At 35.7% G+C, this 21,839-nt stretch overlaps 1 protein-coding gene across 4 annotated transcripts in view; it reads right to left on the bottom strand.

Annotated features, from left to right (window-relative positions):
* EML4 (EMAP like 4) overlaps positions 1-21,839 on the bottom strand; it is a 153,991-nt gene that overhangs the window by 31,157 nt on the left and 100,995 nt on the right. For all 4 annotated transcript variants that reach the window (XM_010337475.3, XM_003926779.3, XM_074396462.1 and 1 more), the window contains 7 exons: positions 16,971-17,094; positions 15,556-15,705; positions 13,191-13,260; positions 11,872-11,982; positions 9,963-10,058; positions 2,553-2,687; positions 2,296-2,431 (listed from right to left, as the gene is read on the bottom strand). In XM_010337475.3, the coding sequence (XP_010335777.2) occupies positions 2,296-2,431; positions 2,553-2,687; positions 9,963-10,058; positions 11,872-11,982; positions 13,191-13,260; positions 15,556-15,705; positions 16,971-17,094 (822 nt within the window). The remainder of the gene's footprint in view (positions 1-2,295; positions 2,432-2,552; positions 2,688-9,962; positions 10,059-11,871; positions 11,983-13,190; positions 13,261-15,555; positions 15,706-16,970; positions 17,095-21,839) is intronic.

Genomic DNA, 21,839 nt, shown 5'->3' with positions numbered 1-21,839 from the left:
AGAGGCTAAGCCACAAATTTTTCAAAGACCAAAATAAAATCCTCTGAACGTCTCTTCCTGCCCCCAATCTGAACAGACATTAAGGCTAACAAAAGGGTATATTCATATGCAAATTCTGCTCAGTATTAGAGAGTTGTTAACAATTTAAAAGTCACTTTTTTTTTTTTTTTGAGACTCACACTGTTGCCCACTCTGGAGTGCAATGGCACAATCTTGGTTTACTGCAACCTCTGCTTCCCAGGTTCAAGTGATTCTGCTGCCTTAGCCTCCTGAGTAGCTGGGGTTACAGGCATGCACCAGCCACCACACCCAACTAATCTTTTTTTTGCATTTTTAGTGGAGACAGGGTTTCACTTTGTTGGCCAGGCTTGTCTCTAACACCTGATCTTGTGATCTGCCTGCCTCGGCCTCCTAAAGTGCTGGGGTTGCAGGCATGAGTCATGGTGCCCAGCCCAAAAGTCACTGTTTTAATATACTACGTTGTTCCTGGCATTTCTGATACTAAGTAAATGTATCCAGGAAAGAAAAATGAGATAAAAAGAAAAAAGTAGTTGATAACACTGTTGTTCCAACTCTATTTTCTTAGGAACCCTCAACCCACTGCCATTCTTCTTGTATGTAAATTTTGAATCTAAATGGAATGAAAGAGGCTAAGAATATATGGCCAAGGATTGAAATGGAAATACAATTTAAGGCTTACTGTTTTAAACTTCTTAATATGTCTAATTCAATTCAAATGCCAAGCTTAGAAATTCAGGTGAATGGATTTGAAAAACATCTAATTAAAATCATTAATTTAGTACAGGTGGTACCTGACTTTCGTTGTTTCAATGTATTATTTTTGATGTTATGATAGATTTATCAGGATATAATGCCATCTAGAAGTCAAAGAGCACCTGAATATAACTCCTAAAAAATACAGTATATAAATCTGTGCATTCATAAGAAAATAATAACGCTAAATTTAAATTCCACATTTAGGTGAAAATAGTGTCTTAATCAATACCACTCAACTTTTACTCCTACAGTGACACCCAAAGTTAAGATGAAAGTTATTTCCTTAATGTTTGACAAATAGTTTTCAATCAGCTAGTAGCAAATGCCAGACACTGTGCTACAGGGAAAGTTTACTGGGGAACGCAGATGTGTAAACTGGGTCTTTCTGAGCAGATGAACAGGGATTCCTTTACTCATAAATCACTTAGGCTGATTTCATGGTCTGATGCAAGGACAAAAGAGAGAGAGAGAGAGAGAGAGAGGGAGAGACAGAGACAGAGGGAGAGAGAAAGAAAGTGAGAGAGAGAGACAGAGGCAGAGAGACACAGAGACAAGTAAGGAGTTGTTTCAGTGTGTTTAGGGTGAGGCAAATAAACAAGAGAAAGGACATGTTGCTCTGCCCTTACCCAGGGAAAATGTCTCAGAAACCTCAGGATGATTTCCCCATTACCTCCTTTCTTTCTTTCTTTTTTTTTTTTTTTTGGTATATTCTCAAGGACTTGCTGACGTAGCTAGTGCAATTTCTACTGTTACCACCTGTTGCTGCTAAGAATCTCTCTGTTATCCTGGCCCACTTGTTTTAGAACCAGGTCTCCAATTTTTCTCTCAGAACCTCCTACTCTGAAGGAAGTACATGGTAGTCTGGACATTTTTTTTCAAAGTTTGATTATTCTTAAATAGTAAGGAAAAAACAGGGTTTCAAAAAGGTTATTTTCCATGTCCTTCCTCTAATTTTTTTCATTTACCATAGAAAAGGGCAAAGAGAACCTGTATATTCGGGTGCAAATAAAACTTAACAAAATAAATCTGTATTTTTTAGGAAAACTGATTTAAGGTAAAGCTGAATGGATGCCAAGGACCACTACACTAAGGATGGAAAGAAGGGCTGCAGTGAGGAAAAGAAAAAGAAGAGGTGGATTGAACTGAGTTTATTCCCTTTTTCTCCCGTCTCCCGTTTTATCACATGACCATGCATTCTGCCCTAACAGATATCCCAGAACCAGCTCAGGGGAGAATGAGCCTTTATTCTTTTAAACTAACATATATCAATATCATTTCTTTCTAATTATTAACCTCATAAAGGGAATGGTTCAGTACAGTCAAATGTGGGTATATATGCTTAATAAATAACTGGATAAATAATTTCATTAAAAAAAGATTATGAAGAATGCTGAAAACTGTTGGTGACCTGCTCATAATTGATACACTGCAGCTCTTTCTCTCCTGGTCTAAGAGATGGGACTGCAAGAGCACTATGTGAGAATTATAAGGAATGAGTTTAATATAAGAATACTGTACCTTTAGGACCCTTCCCAGGTGTGGGTTCTACAGTAATTTTGCTCCATATAAGCATGACTCCACCTGAGTCTCCAGTAAGGACATCTCCATTTCCCAAGAATGCTAAACACTGAACAAATTTTGGCTTTTCATATTTCTACAATGAAACAATGAAAATTTTCAATTTTCTTCTTGCCATGATGACTTGATGCTTATTCAACAATTTTAAAAATTAAAGTTTTATACACCTAATGACATTAAAACAATCTGATCCTTACCCCAAAAATTCCCTGTTTTCTTGTTAGTGAATTGCCACTCCAGGTCCAAAAGAAAATATGAGATTTACCGCATGTTATTATAGTATTTGCATCTGTTGGGTGAAACTCCACAGCCAAAACAACTTCATTTGTTGTCTATGAAAAGGGAAATAAAGCTTTAGATGAATGCATATCCTATCTCCTTCAAGTATCAATTCAATTGCTATTGACAATTAACGACAGGTGAAAAACTTTGAGAAAATGCTGCTTCTTTCAAGCTAATTTTCCTGATAAATGTTGATAATATATTTTGGGTATGATTTAAATCTGATGTCCTTGTATTATATCACCTTTTACGCTATTTATAAAAACTCTGCATTAGAAAGACATTTATATGAATACCTTTAGTTTCTTGCATATGCCATAAAAGTACACTTAGAACTATCAAATTTAAGGGCAACATACATTCTTTAAGATACTATTTTTATTAAAAGAAAAAAAGTAAAGTCTTATTTTTCTTTGTACTATTATGATGGATCATTCATTCATTCAACATAATACACAGATTCATTCATTGAGATGTAGTCTCACTCTGTCCCCCAGGCTAGAGTGCAATGGTGTGATCTCAGCTCATGGCACTCCCCCTCCTGGGTTCAAGCAATTCTCCTGCCTTAGCCTTCTGAGTAGCTGAGACTACAAATGTCCACTATTACGCCCAGCGAATTTTTGTATTTTCAGTAGAGATGGGGTTTCACCCTGTTGGCAAGGCTGGGCTCGAACTCCTAACTTCAAGTCATCTGCCCACCTTGGCCTCCCAAAATGCTGGGATTACAGGTATGAGGCACTGTGCCTGGCTTCAACAAAATATTTAGAGATTAGAACTAATTTAGAGATATGCCCTTTAGGCTGAACTCCTAAAAATTAGATTTAGAATGGTCACTACTGATTCCTACAGAAACTACAACAAAAACATCCCCAGAGAGTTTTTATGCTCTTTTCCCTCAAAAAACCTAGCAAAGGATTTTTTAGGTTTAAAAGATTTGTGGTGGACTAGAAAGAATATGCATTAGGTTTAAAAGATTTGTGGTGAACTAGGAAGAATACAAGCATGAGAATCACAAAGAAATTACACAAGTATAGTTTTTTTCATTCAAATCATTTCAATTGGTATTTTTCTAAAACAGTATATTTCTATAATTACAATAAATAATAATTCTTACTGAATTGATATTTTATAGTAACATCCACTCAAACTTAACAGAGTGAAACCTACCTACTTTTGCCTGTAAAGCTATTTATTATTAGCTAGTGTTTATTTACAAGGTGATCATTAATGTCCACTTTTTAACTTAGCAAAGAACTTTATGTGTATTTCCATGCATTTCCTTTTTGCAAAACAACATGATAAAGATGACAGTCTTATGAACTAAATGAGTTAAAAATAATAAAAATTTTTTTCTTTCTTTTTTTACGCCCCACTCTAGTGGTAATAAACTTTATGTTATTATACTGATAAAATGACAATTGAAAGGGTTGTTTTAAATTTTTTTCTTTTCCCATAGTTTGAATATTTCCGTAAGTTTTACATTTCTGTTACTTAACATTTGGGCTCAAGGGCCTTTGCATAAGCACATAAATAAAATTCAACTAATAAAATCTAATCTAGGCTGGGTGTTGTGGCTTAGGCCTGTAATCCCACTGTTTGGGTGGCCAAGGTGGGAGGATTGCTGAGGCCAGGGGTTAGAGATCAGCCTGTACAACATGGTGAGACCTGTCTCTGCAAAAAGTAAATTAGCAAGTGTGATTGTACACACTGTAGTCTTAGCTACTTGGGAGGCTGAGGCTGGAGGATCATTTGAGCCCAGGAGTTTCAGATTGCAGTGAGCTATGATCAAGCCACTGTACTCCAGCCTGGGTGACAGTGTGAGACCCTGACCAAATAAATAAATTAAATAAAAAGATGAAGATAAAGTACAGCATATTTTGCTGTTATAAAATTTTCCATAGTGAATGAGTAGCAGGGAACTATATATATTTAGCAAGTTTATAAGTAAAGTTTAAAGACTGAACAGTCTTTAGTTTTCACTTGGACAAATCGAAACAACTTAACAGTTAAATCTTAGACCAAACTAAGATAATCAAAGGACTATAAAACTAACTACAAATATTTCCAGTATACCCTTCATACTAGTGATAAGATGGTCAAGATATAAACTCAAGAAATATATGAATTTAAATCACTTTGCATATGAATATTGCCTTACAGGATATTTTAACTTTTTATTGATGTATTATACATTGAAAAGCACACAGATTTTAAGTACATAGCTCAATCAAGTTTTAGAAATTGAACACATCCCTATTCGGCATTCCGAACAAGAAACAAAACATTACTAACATTCCATAAATATCCTAGATCCCCTTTCCAGTCACTATCATCTTCCCCATATTTAACCATTATCTCATAGGAGCCAAGATCAGTTTTCTGTTTCATTCAAATGTAATTATACACAATGTATTCCTTTATGGCTTATTTTCTCAACATTTCATTTGTCTGATCCATTTGTGTTGGTACATATAGTTGTAACCTGTTCATTCTGTTTGCTCTACTGTATTCTTTTGTATGAAAATACCACATTATTGATTTATCCATTCTCCTGCTGATGGGCAAGGTAGTTTCTACCAGAAACAGCACTGCTATTTGCCTTCTAGAAAATACAAGTATATATTTCTGCTGAGATGAACAATTTTGGCCAGAAGGCATGCATATGTTCGACTTTAGGAGGTTATGTCAAATAGTTTTCCAAAATGGCTATATCAATTTTTATGTCCAGCAGCACTGTGTGAGAGTTCCAGTTATTTTGTATCCTCACCAACCAGAGTATTTTTGTCTTTTTCATGTAAGGTAGATGGATAGTGGTATTGCACTTGAGTTTTAATGTGAATTTCTCTGATAATTAATGAGGTTGAGTGCCTTTATGTATGTTTATTAATCAATCACCTGGACACCCTGTTTCATGTAGTACCTTAAGTCTTTTGCTGTTTAAAAAACTGTCATTTTCTTACTGAACTATAGATGTTTATATATTCAGAACATGAGGGTTTTGTTGGAAGTATGTATTGCAAATATTTTCTCATACTCTTAAAGGTGTCTTGATAGGCTGGGAGTGGTGACTCACACCTGTAATCCCAGCACTTTGGGAGGCTGAGGTGGGAAGATCACTTGAGGTCAGGAGTTTGAGACCAGCCTGGCCAATATGGTGAAACTTGACTCTTAAAAAAAATACAGCTCCTCCCACTGCCCAAGATGCTGAAAGGAAAGAAGGCCAAGGGGAAGAAGGTGGCTCTGGTCCCTGCTGTCATGAAGCCGGAGACCAAGAGAGTGGTGAATCCCCCATTTGAGAAAAGGCCTAAGAATTTAAGACATCCAGTCCGAAAGAGACCTCACTCACTTTCTGAAATGGCCCCCCTGTATCAGGTTGCAGCCGCAGAGAGCCATCCTCTATGAAGGGCTGAAAGTGCCTCCTGCGATTAACCAGTTCACCCAGGCCCTGGACCACCAAACAGCTACTCGGCTGCTTAAGCTGGCCCACAGGTACAGACCAGAGACAAAGTAAGAGAAGAAGCAGAGGCTGTTGGCCTGGGCCAAGAAGAAAGCTGCTGGCAAAGGGGACGTCCCCACTAAAAGACCACCTGTCCTTCGAGCAGGAGCTAACACTGTCACCACCATGGTGGAGAACAAGAAAGCTCAGCTGGTGGTGACTGCACACCACGTGGATCCCATTGAGCTGGTTGTCTTTTTGCCTGCCCTATGTCGTAAAATGGGGGTCCCTTACTGCATTACCAAGGGGAAGGCAAGACTGGGACATCTAGTCCACAGGAAGACCTGCATGGCTGTCTTCTTCACACAGGTTAACTCGGAAGACAAAGGCGCTTTGGCTAAGCTGGTGGCAGCTATCAGGACCACTTACAGTGACTGGTATGATGAGATCCACTGTCACTGGGGAGGCAATGTCCTGGGTCCCAAATCTGTGGCTTGCATTGTCAACCCCGAAAAGGCAAAGACTAACTTGACACTAAACTGGGTTAAATATACATTGTTGAATTTTCTATACATAAAAAGAATTAAAATAATACAATTTTTCCTTAAAAAAATACAAAACTCGCTGGACATGGTGGTGTAATTCCAGCTACTCAGGAAGTTGAGGCAAGAAAATCACTTGAATCCAGGAGGCGGAGGCTGCAGTGAGCTGAGATCAATCCATTGCACTCCAGCCTTGGTGACTGTCTCAAAATAAAAATAACAATGAAAATAAAAATAAAAATAAAGTTGTCTTAAAAAAGAGAAGTTCTTAATATGATTTATCTTTGTCTCCCATTACAGTTAGTACTTTATATGCCTTGTTTAAAAAATCTACTTATAAAAAGGTGTTCTGTATTGTCTTCTAAAAGCTTTCTTGTTTTTCACCTTTCATGCTCAGATGTGTAATTCATCTAAAACTGATTTTTCTGAATGTTGTGACGTAGGGGTCAAGCCTAATTTTTTTTTTTCCACATGAATATCCATTTAATCCAGCACTATTCCTTGAAAACATCATTCTTTGTGCACTGCATTACCACTTTTGCCGTAAGTCAAGCAACTAATTTGTGTAGTCTGTTTCTACATTCTCTTCCATTGATCTGTCCTTTGTACCACAATGTCTTAATTACATAAGTCTTGATATTTCATATTTTATGTGCTTTGAGCTTATTCTTTTTCCTCCTAATTATCTTGACTATTCCTTCCCCTTATTTCGACATATATTGTTTGTCAACTCCTATGAAAACTCAGATTTTTAACTATGCTGAATGTATAGCTCAATATGCAAAAGTGACATCTTTATTGTCTCCTATCCATGATTATGTATTATCACTCCTCTTTAATTTCTGTAAGGTTTTTAGGTTGCCTTACTGAATTTTATTTTTTATTTTAAAAATTAAAAAAAATTTTTTTTGATACAGGGTCTCACTCTGTGGCCAGGCTGGAGTACAGTGGCATGATCTCAGCTCACTGCAGCCTCAACCTCCTGCACTCAACTGATCCTCCCACCTTAGCCTCCCAAAGAGCTGGAACTATAGGTGTGCACCACCATGCCCTGCTTTTTTTTTTTTTTTTTTTTTGGTAGAGACAAGGTCTCATTATGTTTGCCCAGGCTTGTTTTGAACTCCTGGGCTCAAGCAATCCTCCTGTCTTGGCCTCCCAAAGTGCTGGGATTATAGGTATGAGCCACAGCACCAGGCCTTTACTGAATTTTAATGTTAATTTAAAATTTTTTTTCATGAGAGTGTCCACAAGCTTGGGTTACCTGGGCCGCCCCTACCTTACTGAATTTTAAACTTACATAAATTAAAAAGTTATATATAAACTCCCCAAATCCTGTGACTTTAGCAAGGATGTAGTTCATCTACAGTAGAACAGAATGAGGTCATCACAGGGAGAAACTAAGAGGAGAGACAGTGAACCCTATAATCCAGTCCCTGAATCAAGTCATTCCTGAGTCAGAATCTCCCTCTGACCTTTACTAAAGGTTTTCTCTTCCTCCCTAAACAGGAGTCAATACAGTTTCTGTTTTGCTTATGTTAGCTTTATTGTTTTTATTATTATTTTTTTTGAGATGGAGTCTTGCTCTGTCACCGAGGTTGGAGTGCAATGGCACCATCTTGGCTCACTGCAACCTCTACCTCCAGGGTTCAAGCAATTCTCCTACCTCAGCCTCCAGAGTAGCTGGGGTTATAAGCACCCACCACCACACACCCGGCTGTTTTTTGTTTTGTTTTTTTTCTGTATTTTTAGTTGAGATGGGGTTTCACCATGTTGGCCAGGCTGGACTTGAACTCCTGATCTCAAATGATCTACTCACTTTGGTCTCCCAAAGTGCTGGCATTACAGGTGTGAGTGACCACCCACTGGCCAGATTAAGTTAATTCAGTTGTTTTGCAGTTGCTTGTATTAGAAAGAGTTAAAATGCAGATACTTGGGACACACTTTTAGAGAACTTCCTGACTAGCTGGATATGAGAAGTGAGGTGAAAGGAGCCATGAATGATGTCCAAGTTTCTAGCTTAGGTAGTTAGGTGAAACATGGTATCAATCACCGAGGGGTGAAACTGGTGGTTGGGGGCTAGGAAAGATGATTACATACAGATCTGAAACATGCTGATTTTCATTTGTGGTAGAGGACATTCAAATAAAGATGCCTAAGAGGCAACTAGAAATATGAGTTAAACCTGTTGAGATTATGGGCTGGATATAATTGATATGGGACTCAGCAGATTGAAAATGAGGCAGTGGGAGCAGCACATAATATCAGTGGAGGATCTGGAATAAAATTCTGAAGAACGCCAACATTTAAGGTCCTGGAAAGGAGATAGAGAAATGGCCAGCAGGAGGAAAACCACAAGACTTCATCTGGTAAACCTTACTAGAATCAAAAGAATCAAAATTCACATACAGGTATTTCATTTTGATGCAGCTCCCCTATGTCTCAATGTAAAATTACTCTGAATAACTGATACTCAATCTCTATCTTCATTCATGTTTTTTAAAGTTTGAGGGTTTTCTGACAGCTTATATTCCTTTAAAGTACAATCAAATGTACTTCTTTCAAAATGTTAAGTTAAACATCTATAATCTTTTTGCCCAACAAGCTAAAAGCTTGAAGCTTACTCAAAACAAAACTGTTAAGAGAGGAGTTGGAGAGAAATGTGATGTTATTTAAGAGTATGGCAAATATTACACAGACTTTTTAAAGCCATTCTGTCACTCTGAATCTTTTTTTAAAAGTCTGTCAGAGGGAGAAGTCCATTTCTGGCTCATATAAACACAGCTTCAATGCATTTTACATTCTTTTCTTGCAACTTATAGCTTGATCCACACAGAGATCAACTCTTGTACTCGAAAGAGTTATAATGCAATTATAGCAATTATAAATGCTGTAGAATTTTCTAAAATAATCCTACAAACACAATTAAGACAAAAAAACTTATCATAAGCCCTTCAGTTACATCAGCCATATTCCTACTGTTGAATTTTTTCTCTAGATTTCTAAAGCTTTAAAGATGGAATGAAATTATATATTTTATTAAATAAGAAAACCAAGGAGAGTGTTCAGTCTTAATTTTGAGATCAGACATCCATCTACTCTGGCATTTCAGTACTATAATGCCATCTGAGATACTGAAGTTGCTTCAAGTTGCTTGACTATTTTATCTTGTATAACTATATTGTTAATACCTTAAGAATTAAGACAAATCAGTAAATCTGCTGAATTTGGCCAGCAGATCTCTCACAACTTAACAATATATAGTTTCAATACCAATATAGTTCCAAATACTGCAAAACAAATAACATACTTTAAAAGATAATACTCAGTTAAGTTTTTTAAAAATTTACCTTTATTTCTGCTCCTTTTGCTTTTTTCTGCCAGTCCCATACAGTAAGCATATGCTCATTGGAGTCATCAATAACACATAAATGAACACCTGAATCCTAAAGAAAAGTCAATTAAAGGCATTTTAAAATTCACTGATAGGGCTGACTTCCTATGAAATACCATATTATTAAAACTGCTAACAGTAAGATAAACCAAAATCCTTTAAGCTCATTGCTCTTTGAAACATAATGAATATACTATTAAACTGTATTTTCCTCAAAAATATAAAGATTGTTTTAAAAAATATACTATTTAAATCCCATCATCCCTCCAGGTTGATTTTTCACTTGCCATTCGTCACTCCTATTATTCAGAGATAGTGACTCATTTTGAGGCTATCCTAGTCCCTTCTGCATCTTATGCTTCCTTCTTGCTGCCTGTATTAAGGTGTTTTTCCTTGAGGTAGACAAGAAGAAATAAATGTACATAATTTCATAACTTTGTTCCTCACTAAATTTTGACAGTTTGACAGAATAGGCTAAAATACATGGCTATTTTAAAGTTTACTGATTTCAGTTTTCTGTGAGATAAGTGACTTACATTAACATGAATAAACAACATAAGTCAAATTATAATAAAATTCCTTTTAATGTATTTTTCTGAAACCATTTTCATTCACGTATTTTAAGTCTCCTAGTTTAAGAAAAATAACTGTAGATGATATTAAATGATTTTTTAAAATAGTAACATCTGTGAAATATGCTTTACAATGTTATGGAACAGAGAAACATTGTAGTGAAGAGTGAGAGGCACTGAGGAAGGGCAGAGCTTACTCTCTTCTCCTCTTTACCTTTCTCTTAGCCTGAATTGGAATATTATCTGAATTAGAAAATACAGAGTTATGAGACAACTCAAGGTGGTCTTAACACTGTAACAATGGTTATCAACAACCTGACAACAGTTCCTGCTATAGAGATTAATGGGAGAAAAAAAAGTAGCAAAATTATTTCATTTATGCCTTTTTATCTCCTTTTCCAAATCTTTCTCCTAATTCCTAACTTGTTGGACCCTTGACATTCAGTGTCTTCAAGCTAGCAAAGTTCCTAAATTCACTAAAATTTATCTTTCTGCTCTAAAAGTGTCCTTTCCTCCATGTACCACAAAACTCCCATAATCCAGAATACAGTTGCCAATGGCTAAAAACTGAAGAGATAATATAAATACATAACTGAGGTCCCGTAAAATCTAAAGGGTATTTATCTTTTAAATTTAAAAAGTTTATCTCCTAAAATATAGAAGTTTGCCTGTATACTTTACAATCATAATTACATATCATTCAAGAAAAAAATCAGAATGTTTGAATGAGAAGATCTTATTTTCCCCTCGGAAGAAAGCCTCAATACTTCTATAAGACTGCTAGGGAAAATTTTAAACCCATGTTGTCATTAACTCAAAACCAAGATAATCATGACTTGCAATACAAAGGCCTGACTGTTTCTACTGCTCCAATGTGACATCAAAAAAATCCAATATTTGTACAGAATTGGCCAAGTTTCCTATGAATTTTTAAAATAAAATAGTTCTTTTCTATGATTCAAGCTGAGGCAAAAATACATCCTACTGCTTATTTGAAATTGTACTATGCTTTGTATATATTCCTCTAACCACTTCCTGCTACTACACGGGAGCTCTACCTCAAGGCAGCACAACTATAAGAATAATTAAGTAAAATATCTTGGATCCTAACTCAACCAAAGGACTTCAGCACTTCGGCTGAAATGCTAGCCACTTAGCAATAGTTAAATGTTAGCATCTCATCTCATTTTTCAATTCAGGATTATCACTTTATGGACATGTAAACACAAAACTGAGCTTAACTTCTTTTCTGCTTTGTTCAGCTTGCTTACTTCTCTAAAAATTGTTACTTACTGCTTTTGAAAAATCCAGGCATCCCACTCCACGCTCAAAAGTGCCAAGTCCAATAATCTGCAATGTGGATAGAGTAACAGAATCCCACACTCTGACGTGGGGTTGTAGAGGCTGCAAAAAACACATACAGCAGGGCTAACTGGACAGACAGGTGGATGCAAATAAATACCAACAGCAGACAAAACTAAGTGCCATTTAACAAAGTAATAGAAATGGATCAGCTTCTAATAAAAAATTACTAGATTTAGACATGCCCCCAAATGAATCCTCAGTTGGTATTTTCTTATGCTGTAAAAATAAGAAAACAATAGCAGTGAACAACTGGTGCATTTACTATGTCACACATACTATCTGATGTATGACACATAATTCATTTAATCCTATAAGCTATAGGTGCACTATTATAATTATTGTTTAACAGATGAGGAAATTGGAATACAGAGATTTAAATAACTTGACTAAAGTTACATTGCTATTAAAAGGTGGAGTCAGAATTGTCATTCAGACAAATTTGCTCTGCATGCTTTGCTTTTAGTGTTACTAATCTTCATTCCTGGAAAAATAAGACTTTTTATCAATGTCCAATAAATTGCTAAACAGTCCTTAAATAGCATTTGAAACTGGAAGGGATCTTGGAAGTTATCCAGTAGAAACCTTCCACTCCTTTTCTTTAAAGAAACTGAAGCCTGAGAATGTTGTGAGTATAGTCATACATATGTTATGCAGTCACCAGTATATTCACTGTTGATCTTAGAAATAAGGTATTTGTTATACAAACCAACTGCATGATAGCAAATAATAAATGAAACTAAGTGATATCAGTTCTAGTCATATATAAAGTCACGAGTTAGCCAGGCATGGTGGCACACACCTGTAGTCCAGCTATTCACTCAAGAGGCTGAGGCTGGAGGATCGCTTGAGTCCAGCCTGGGCAAAGTGAGATTCCACTCCTCTAAACTAACTAAGAATCAACATCAATAGGCTCATCAACTAGGGTAAAATGCAGTATGTTCTGGCAGACACTAGTAAGTTATTTTATATAAAGAAAAATGTAATGCATGTATCAGTCTTCCCATTTTTACAGTAAAGTTTCCTTATTTTAGAACACTTATTTTTCAGAAAAATTTTTTATTAGTATGACTCTCCTTTGTCTTTTGAAGTGTTCCTACATCCTAATGTTTTTTTCTATGCTTATACTAGAAACTCCTCAGTACTTAAATTTTAGAATAATAAAACATGAGTTGTGGATAAAATTACAATAGATTCCACTCTAATAGCAATGTCCCTAGGTACAGAATGCATAACACTATGCCACTCACCCTTCCATCTTTATCCACGCCAGCTATCTGTCCAGTTGCAATCCTAATTTTGTCAGGATGTATAGCAAGGCTAAAAAGAAGTATTAACAATAATTTTAAATACAGGAAACGTGAAACAGAGTATCTTTGTATTGACATTTTTCAATAAGCCATTTTTCGAATAAGCCATTTTTAATCATTAAAAAACACACTTTAATCTGTTTTCTTTAGCAAATCAAACAAACATCAAATATCTGAAGATTTCTGAATTTTCAGCTGCACTTTTTCTTTGTTAAGCTGCACAGATTCATGGAACACTAAATTCAAAGAAAATATTCGTTTACAACTGTGGCATGCTAACAGACTGTTTTCATTGGTTCAAGTTCCTTTCTAGTCCATGCACATAGGTATACAAATCACATGACTTTATTATAGTGAAGATGCAATGCTTATACTTTAATAGATTAAAATTACACAGTGAGGTGCTGTGTAATTTTAATATATTAAAGTATAAGCATTTTTTCCTTTTGCTACATAATCCTCATACATGCTGACTTGAGAGCTCCTCCATTTTTTAGGCTGTTTCTACTTTTCAACAAAAGAAAACAGCAGTGAGTGTCTTCACACATAGTGGCTTCCGTCTTTTAATTAGTTCTTAATGCTAAATTATTGTGAGTCAAACTGGGGCAAGGAATTTTTAAATAGAAATGGGAAGTGGCATAGCATATGTGCCTAAATTACTCATGTTATGTATATGGACTAGCAAAATGTTTAAAAAGACATCTTTATGTCCATATCTAGACTCTTTCAACATCTTAAACTCGAATATAAAATTTTTTGTTTCTTGGTATGTATTGCCCATTATTTCCTTAAAGTACAGTATCAATTTAAATGGTCATAAAAATAAAATGTTCTAAAAGCTTTATTACTACTTCCCCATATTTAGAGTATCTTTTAAAATGCTTCAATAATTTAATTGGTATAAAAAGTACCTTAATTCCTCAGATTACTAAGAAGGCTAGATTATATGAACGTGTTTCTCTAATTCCACTTCTTATTTAAATAGATTACATCTTGTATGAAGGTCAACTACATCAAAGGTAACTAAAAATCTAATGTATTAACATTTTGCCATATTCAGATCTCTCTTTGTAAACAAATTCTTTAAAATTTCTGAATTAAGCCAGTACATTTGCATGGTTCAAATATCAAAAGCTATAAAAGACATACTGAGAAAAGTCTCTTTCCCACCTGCCCCAACTGCTAAGATCTCACCAACATCACCCCATCCTCACCTCCTGCATCCCCTATCTGGTTATCACTATAGTTTCTTAAGAATTCTAGGAAATTCTTATGTGAAAGCCAGGATAAAGAGTTACTTTCCACCTCTTTTTTATTAAAATGAACACTGTGAACATTATCTTGCTCTTAAATATTTGTACTTAAGAATACATCAGAGGGATATTTATATATTAATAAATAAAGTGCTCCCTCATTCTTTACAGCGACACACACAGAGACCTATGGGTATATTACAATCTCACTAACAGTCCGCAACTGAAAAATATTTTGGCTGTTTGTAATCTTTATTATCACAAACAATGCTGCAGTAAATAATTTTGTAAATACATTGTTCTGTGAGTGTAAAAGGCGGTATTTTAATCATCTCCAAAAGTTCAATATCTATACGGTATTCTAATAGTCATATACTAATTTTTTTCTAAAGATATAGGTGCCAGAATAGTACAGACATAAAGAAAAGCTTTTAAATGTTGGAAAACATCCAGTCTCAGTCCTTGGATCTATGGGGGGAAAGGGTTCTAAATTAAAAAGTTGGAAAATATTAATGAAGTTAAATAAATAATTGTATTTAACTAAAAAGTATCAAAATACTTTAAAAGTATGCCTAAGCATTTAAAGTTCTCACATCTGTAGTCTGACATCCTATGGCATACTTATGATCCTTATTCAGCCATGATTTCTTTCTTCCCAAGAATAAAGCTTGAAGTTTAAAATTTATCTATATAGGACAAATCCTCAATAAATATCAAGTAAACAACAACTTACAGAAACCCAGAATGTCCAGTCTGTCCCATATATATTTCATACTACAGCCCAGAGAAGAGAAAAACTGTAAGCCATCTGAGAAAGCAGAAGACGTTCCAATCATGATTTATGGAGGATCTGTTTTGTTGCTGCTGATACCACACCATGATTTTGGAGGCCTGTAAGTTCTTTTTTCTTTTTAAAATATATTCTATAGATGACCCATAATACCTTTACATTCTGAGCTTTCCACAAGAAATCATTTTCAATAAAAGTCAAATTTAAAAGACAAAATGAGGGCCTGAAAGAACGAAATGAACCAATGTTAAACGATACCAACCATTTCACACAGTCTGTATGACCCAGGTAGTGTCGTTGAGTTCTCTCCTCATAGTTAAATAGTACTACTACTGATGCAATGAAATAAACTATTTCCCCGGTCGGAAGAAGGTAAACATTAGCTCTACAGTCCTTTCCTCGATAACCATATCTTAAAATAAAAGTCAAGGTTTTAAATAAATACAATTTTCAAGGTGTTAAATTTTTCATGGATACTTAAGAAATTAGGAAGGTACAATAAAGAGGACTGAACTAGAATTAGAAAACTCATGTCCTGCACGGGCAGAGTGGCTCACACCTGTAATTCTAGCCTTCAGGAGTCCAAGGTGGGAGGATCAGTTCAGCCCAGGAGTTCAAGACTAGTGTGGGCTATAGTGAGACCCCATCTAGACAGAAAATGTTAAAAACTAGCCAGGCATGGTGGCCCATGCCTGTAGTCCCAGCTACTTGGGAGGCTGAGGTAGGAGAATCACTTGAGCCCAGGAGGCCAAGGCTGCAGTGAGCAATGATAGTGCCACTGCACTCCAGCCTAGGCCACCTACCACCAAAAAAAGGAAAACTCATATCCTGCCATTATCCCCAGTGCAACCTGAGTCTTTCAGTATAAGACTTAGTTTCCTTATTTACCAGAAAAATATATATTGAGACCCTAATGTGTATCAGGAACAATGATGAACATTCAGTTCTGAACAACAACAACAACAAAAAAGGTAGGGCCTATGTCTCTGGAGCTTATCCTCTGGCAAAGAAAACGGAAATAATCACCAAATATAAAATTACAAATCGTGGAAAAAAAATTAACAGGCTGCTAGGAAAAAGCATAAATGGAGGACCTAATTTAGACAGAGAAAGAAAGAGCGAAGGGAGGGAGCAAAAGAAGGCCTATCTGGGAAAGGGATATTTATGCCAGACCTAAATGATGAATAAGGAATAGCCACGAAGAGTTTAGTAGGCAGAATGTTTGTTAAAAATATGTTGTACAGAATTAAAGAATTGGTGAGTATTTCTGAGTTGTTATCTGCCTAAGGAGGTATTGAATAATTCAAGGAACGTGGGAGGAAGTGCAGGAGAATGAAGGCAGACAATGAAGTTCAAATTACTAGCTCTTTTTGTTTCACTGAGTTTCTTGGAGGGTCTAAGACAAGAGAAAATTTCTAGGTGAAATTAGGAAAGCTCTCCTTTAACAATCATTATAAAAAGTCTGGCTGAAAAGTTAATTCTGGAATTAGAATCAGCCTTGTTAATTTGAGGTTACAAAATGCTTAACTGATGTTTTCTTATTGAATTCCTACAACAGCCCCTGTGAGGTATGGGTTATTAACCCCTTTTATAAGGAAAGAAAGTTAGATTAGGTAAACTAATTTGTCAAACTAGAGACAAAGCAAAAGAATTTGCTGTTATGGTAGAGAAGGATACGCCCACTCCAATTTGAGCTTCTCAGGAGGCAGTTCTGTTCTGATGTCATCATAGTTGTCAACATCAGAAGGAATGAACATGGTAATTGGTCGACCTCGCATAAACATTTTAATATATTCTCCCTCTGTTGAAACACAAGACAAAAGTTAAAGTCATATGTATTTTCTGTACAGTCATACAAAAGTGGATTATTAATATGATACAATAAAAACAAGACAAAAATAACTACTTCAAAGGTTTGGTCTCATTACATCTAGTTGTTTTTGTTATACAGTTGTCCTGATATCCTGATTTCAGGAACACTTTCCTCAGATACCAAAATCCAAGGATGCTCAATTTCCTGATACAAAATGGCACAGTATTTACAAATAACCTGTATATTTTCAGTCATCTCTAGATTACTGATAATATGATGTGAATGCTATATAAATAATTATTATACTATATTTTCTAGAAAATAATTACAAAAGTCTGTATATATTTAGTGCAGTAGAAAAATGTTTCCCCAAATATTTTCAATCCATGGTTGGCTGAATCTGTGGATGGAGAACCCAAGGATACAGAGGGCCAACTACATTATACAGCATATAGAAAACAAAGTGATACTATAAAGTCCTAGTCCAACACATTGTCGGGGAAAAAAAGCAATGTCCAGTTCCTTAACAGAGAATAATTTTTTCATAATTAAAATATAATTTATCTAAGTTGACACATTTCTACAAGAAGGTCAGGAAGGCTGAGTAGAAAAACACAAAACAAAATTTTGTGACAGCAGTTTTTCTACCTAACACTTGAAGAATGAAGATTATCTGGACAGACAACAACCATGTCTACCACACTACTGGATGAAACTACTGATGTTAAATGACATAAGTTTTTCTTATGCCAAGGAAATAATCAACAATAAAAAGGCCACCTACAGAATGGGAGAAAATATTTGCAAGCCAATAGGTATATTAAAAACTGTTCAATATCACTAATTATCAGATAAGTGCAAATCACAATCACAATGAGATATTACCTTATACCTGCCAGGACGGATGTTAAAAAGATAAGTGTTGATGAGGATGTAAACAAATTAGAACCCTTGTACACTAGTGGTAGGAATGCAAAATGGTACAGTCACCTTGGAAAACAGGATGAAGCTTCCTCAGAAAGTTAAAAATACAACTACCATATGATGCTGCAATCTTACTACAAGGTATTTTCCAGAATTGAAATCAGGATCTTGAAGAGATGTCAGTATTCAGGTTCACAGCAGCACTATTCACAATAGCCAAGATGTGGAAACAACCTAAACTCAACTCAATAATGAAAATGTGTGTGTGTGTATTATATATACACATTATATATATAATATATACACATATTCATATAAATTATATGAATATATTATATATGAATAGAATTATATATTACATAATATAATATATAATTATATGTAATTCTATATATAGATGAACCTTGAGGACATTATGCTAAGTGAAATAAGCCAATCAAAGAAGACAAAGTACTGCATGATTCCATTTATACAATATGTCTAAAACTGTCAAATTTATGGAATCAGAGTAGAATGGTGGTTATAGGGGCTGGAGGAGGGGGAAATGAGGAGTTACTAATTAACAGACATAAAGTTTCAGTCAAGCAAGATGAATAAAAAGAGATATGCTGTACAATATTGTGCCTATAGTCAACAATGTGTTGCACACCTAAAAATTTTGTTAAGAGGGTATCTTGTATTAAGTGTTCTTGCAATAATAAAAAACAAAAACATGACATCAAGATTTCACATGTAATACTCTGAGATTTTCAAGACAGTGCTAAGAAACAGTTTTCTTATTAGCAGCATAGGTATCTTGTATTTACATTAACCAATAGGTGTTTGTAAGATCTCCAACAGTCTAAAACTGTTAAGAAACACAAGTCTAGAATCAAATCAATATTATACATCTTTTACAAAAGGAAGTACTTCACTTAACAGATGGAATTTTTTTTTTTTTTTTTTTTTTTGAGATAGAGTCTCGCTTTGCCACCCAGGCTGAAGTGCAGTCTCCCGAGCTCAGCTCACTGCAACCTCTGCCTCCCAAGTTCAAGCAATTCTCCCTACTCAGCCTCCCAAGTGGCTGGGATTACAGGCGTGCACCACCACACCTGGCTCACTTGTATATTATTAGTAGACATGGGGTTTCACCATATTGGTCAGGTTGGACTCAAACTCCTGACCTCAAGTGATCTGCTCCCTTTGGCCTCCCAAAATGCTGAGACTACGTTGAGCCACTGTGCCTGGCCGCAATTGTTTCTTAGTCCTTTGAAAACAAACAAAATACAAAAAACCCCCACTTACTCCTGCCTTTAGCATCCCAGTGACTTACATATAGATAGGTTTAACAAATATTGATAGTGATTGTGAAACGGTTACAAAGGACCTAATGGAGAGACAAAGACTTAATATAAATACATAGGAAATGTACAGCACTTGCGAACTTGTCTGGCATGATAGGAAAGTAGCATCAGAACCAGACTGAAAATGTGATCATCAACCAGAGGCTGATACAACCTTAGGATCTTTAATAATGACTTAAACTACCTAAGGAGAAGAGTATGTAACAATGCAGTAGTTTATATAATGCAAACCAGGAAGAGAAAGGAAAGATAAATTACTTCTTGAATGTCTGCAAGTATTTCTTCAGTCAGATTAAAACTGTTCTTGGGACGGGCACGGTGGTTCATGCCTATAATCCTTGGGAGGCCAAGGTGGGCAGATCACAAGGTCAGGAGATCGAGACAAGTCTGGCCAACATGATGAAAACCTGTCTGTACTAAATATACAAAAGCTAGCCAGGTGTGGTGGTACATGCCTATAATCCCAGCTACTCGGGTAGGCAGAGGTTGTAGTGAGCCGAGATCATGCCACTGCATTCCAGCCTTTCCAGCCTGAGTGACAGAGCAAGACCCTGCCTCAAAAAAAAAAAAAAAAAAAAAAGAAAAAAAAGTGTTGCTCTTGTTATGGGTGAGAAGTTCAAGTTATTTTTATTATTATTACTCACAGTGTTGTGGTTGGCCTCAGAGTTTGATCTAAGGACAGGCTAAGGCCTCCCACACTACGGTTTTAACACCACATGATGTATGTTTTCATTAGTTCTGAATCTAAGAGTGGGCTCTCCTTCCTGATGATTTTTAGCATAGCTGAAATTTGATAACAAAATGATTACCAGCTGTAAATATTCCCTATTTCTGCAGTCATCCTGAGCTGTATTTCCTTGTCCTTATTTGTATAATTTACTCTAAGTGTCAACTTGTTATATAATTTTCCCTCTAGTTTTTAGGATTACAAACTTTTTGAAGGCAGATATCTCATCCTTTGGAATTTATTCCAGGAGCTTTGGTCAGAGGTGTACATCATGAATGCTTTCTGAATGAAAAAGCATTTAATAGATGCTTCTATCACTACTAAGAAAGGAATGTAGGCACAGCAAATGGGAAGGTTAGTGATAGTATCTAGGAAGAAAAAAAATGCTCTCCTTTTTGAACAGGCAAGCTCAGAACACCATATTAGTTATCAATTGTCAAGCAGCATAAGAAACCAAGTAGATCTAGTGCTTCTAACTTTTCTTTTTTTTTTTTTTTTTGAGACAGAGTTTCACTCTTGTTGTTCGGGCTGGAGTGCAATGGCGCAATCTCAGCTCACTACAATTTTGTATTTTTAGTAGAGACAGCGTTTCTCCAAGTTGGTCAGGCTGGTCTTGAACTCCTGACCTCAGGTGATCAGCCTGCCTTAGCCTCCCAAAGTGCTGGGATTACAGGCATAAGCCACTACACTTGGCCAACTTTTCTAATGTGATATAAAAATGGCAATGCATACTAGGATGGCAATGCTTTCACTACCTGTAAATCGGTCACATGTTAGAGATCAAGTATATAACCTAAGTACTTCAAACAATTTCTGGCAATACATTACTGTATAGTGAAAAGGCCATGAACTTTGGAAAAGACTATGACTTGAATCTCAGCTTCACATTTTTTTAGCTGCAAGACTGGTTTCGTTTTCTTAATACGTAAAGTGATAATACTACTTACTGTTTGGAATTATAAATGATCAAATACCATACTGTAAAGCATAATGTGAAGTTCTTGACAAATATTTATCCTTTTGCCTTTGAAAGGGATTTATGACCACTCTAAATACTGTTCAGCAATTGCTTATGATTTAGTACACTATAGTATCTTTTCATAAGCTTTAAAGTGACTGCACAGAACGGCAAGTTTAAGCAAATAAATCAGAATTCTTCTGATTCTATTATGCACACTTTAAAATAACATAAATTAATTTGCAAGAAAGAGAAATGAGAGAAGTGGGAGAGTATACAATGACTGGGGGTGGGGACACCGGAATACCCCATACTCTGTATCTCAGGGAGGGAGCAGCAAGTCCACTTCATGAAGACTGTGGGCCCAGTGTTACCAGTCTTCTTATTTTCAAGAGAACAGGAAATCCATAATTTATTGTGAAACCTCTCAATTTTAAAATGTTTACTCCTCTACCAAAAAAAGGGGAAAACACCGTATAAAAACATACCTTTGGCCTGCATACAATACCAGTTTTCAACCTCTTTCAGGAAGACTCTTATTACCTTGGGTATTAGGTAAAATATATAGATGAAGAAGAGCCTCTTTTCTCCCCAATGTCAAATTCTTGCTGCAAACTTTTTCTTGAGATTCTCAGGCTTCTTAATCTTGCAATCATAAAACTTATAGTCAGTATGTATTATCCCAATGCTATTTTCTGCCTGTCTTCACTATAAACTACCAGGAAACTCAAGGGTAAGGGATGGGTGATGAGACTGATCAAAGCAGAATACGAGATCAGTA

This window comes from Saimiri boliviensis, chromosome 1 (genome assembly GCF_048565385.1).
Source record: "Saimiri boliviensis isolate mSaiBol1 chromosome 1, mSaiBol1.pri, whole genome shotgun sequence".
In the NCBI taxonomy this organism is placed as follows: Eukaryota; Metazoa; Chordata; class Mammalia; order Primates; family Cebidae; genus Saimiri; species Saimiri boliviensis.
Note: the sequence above shows the minus strand (reverse complement) of the source record. Positions and strands in the feature narration are given on the sequence as shown.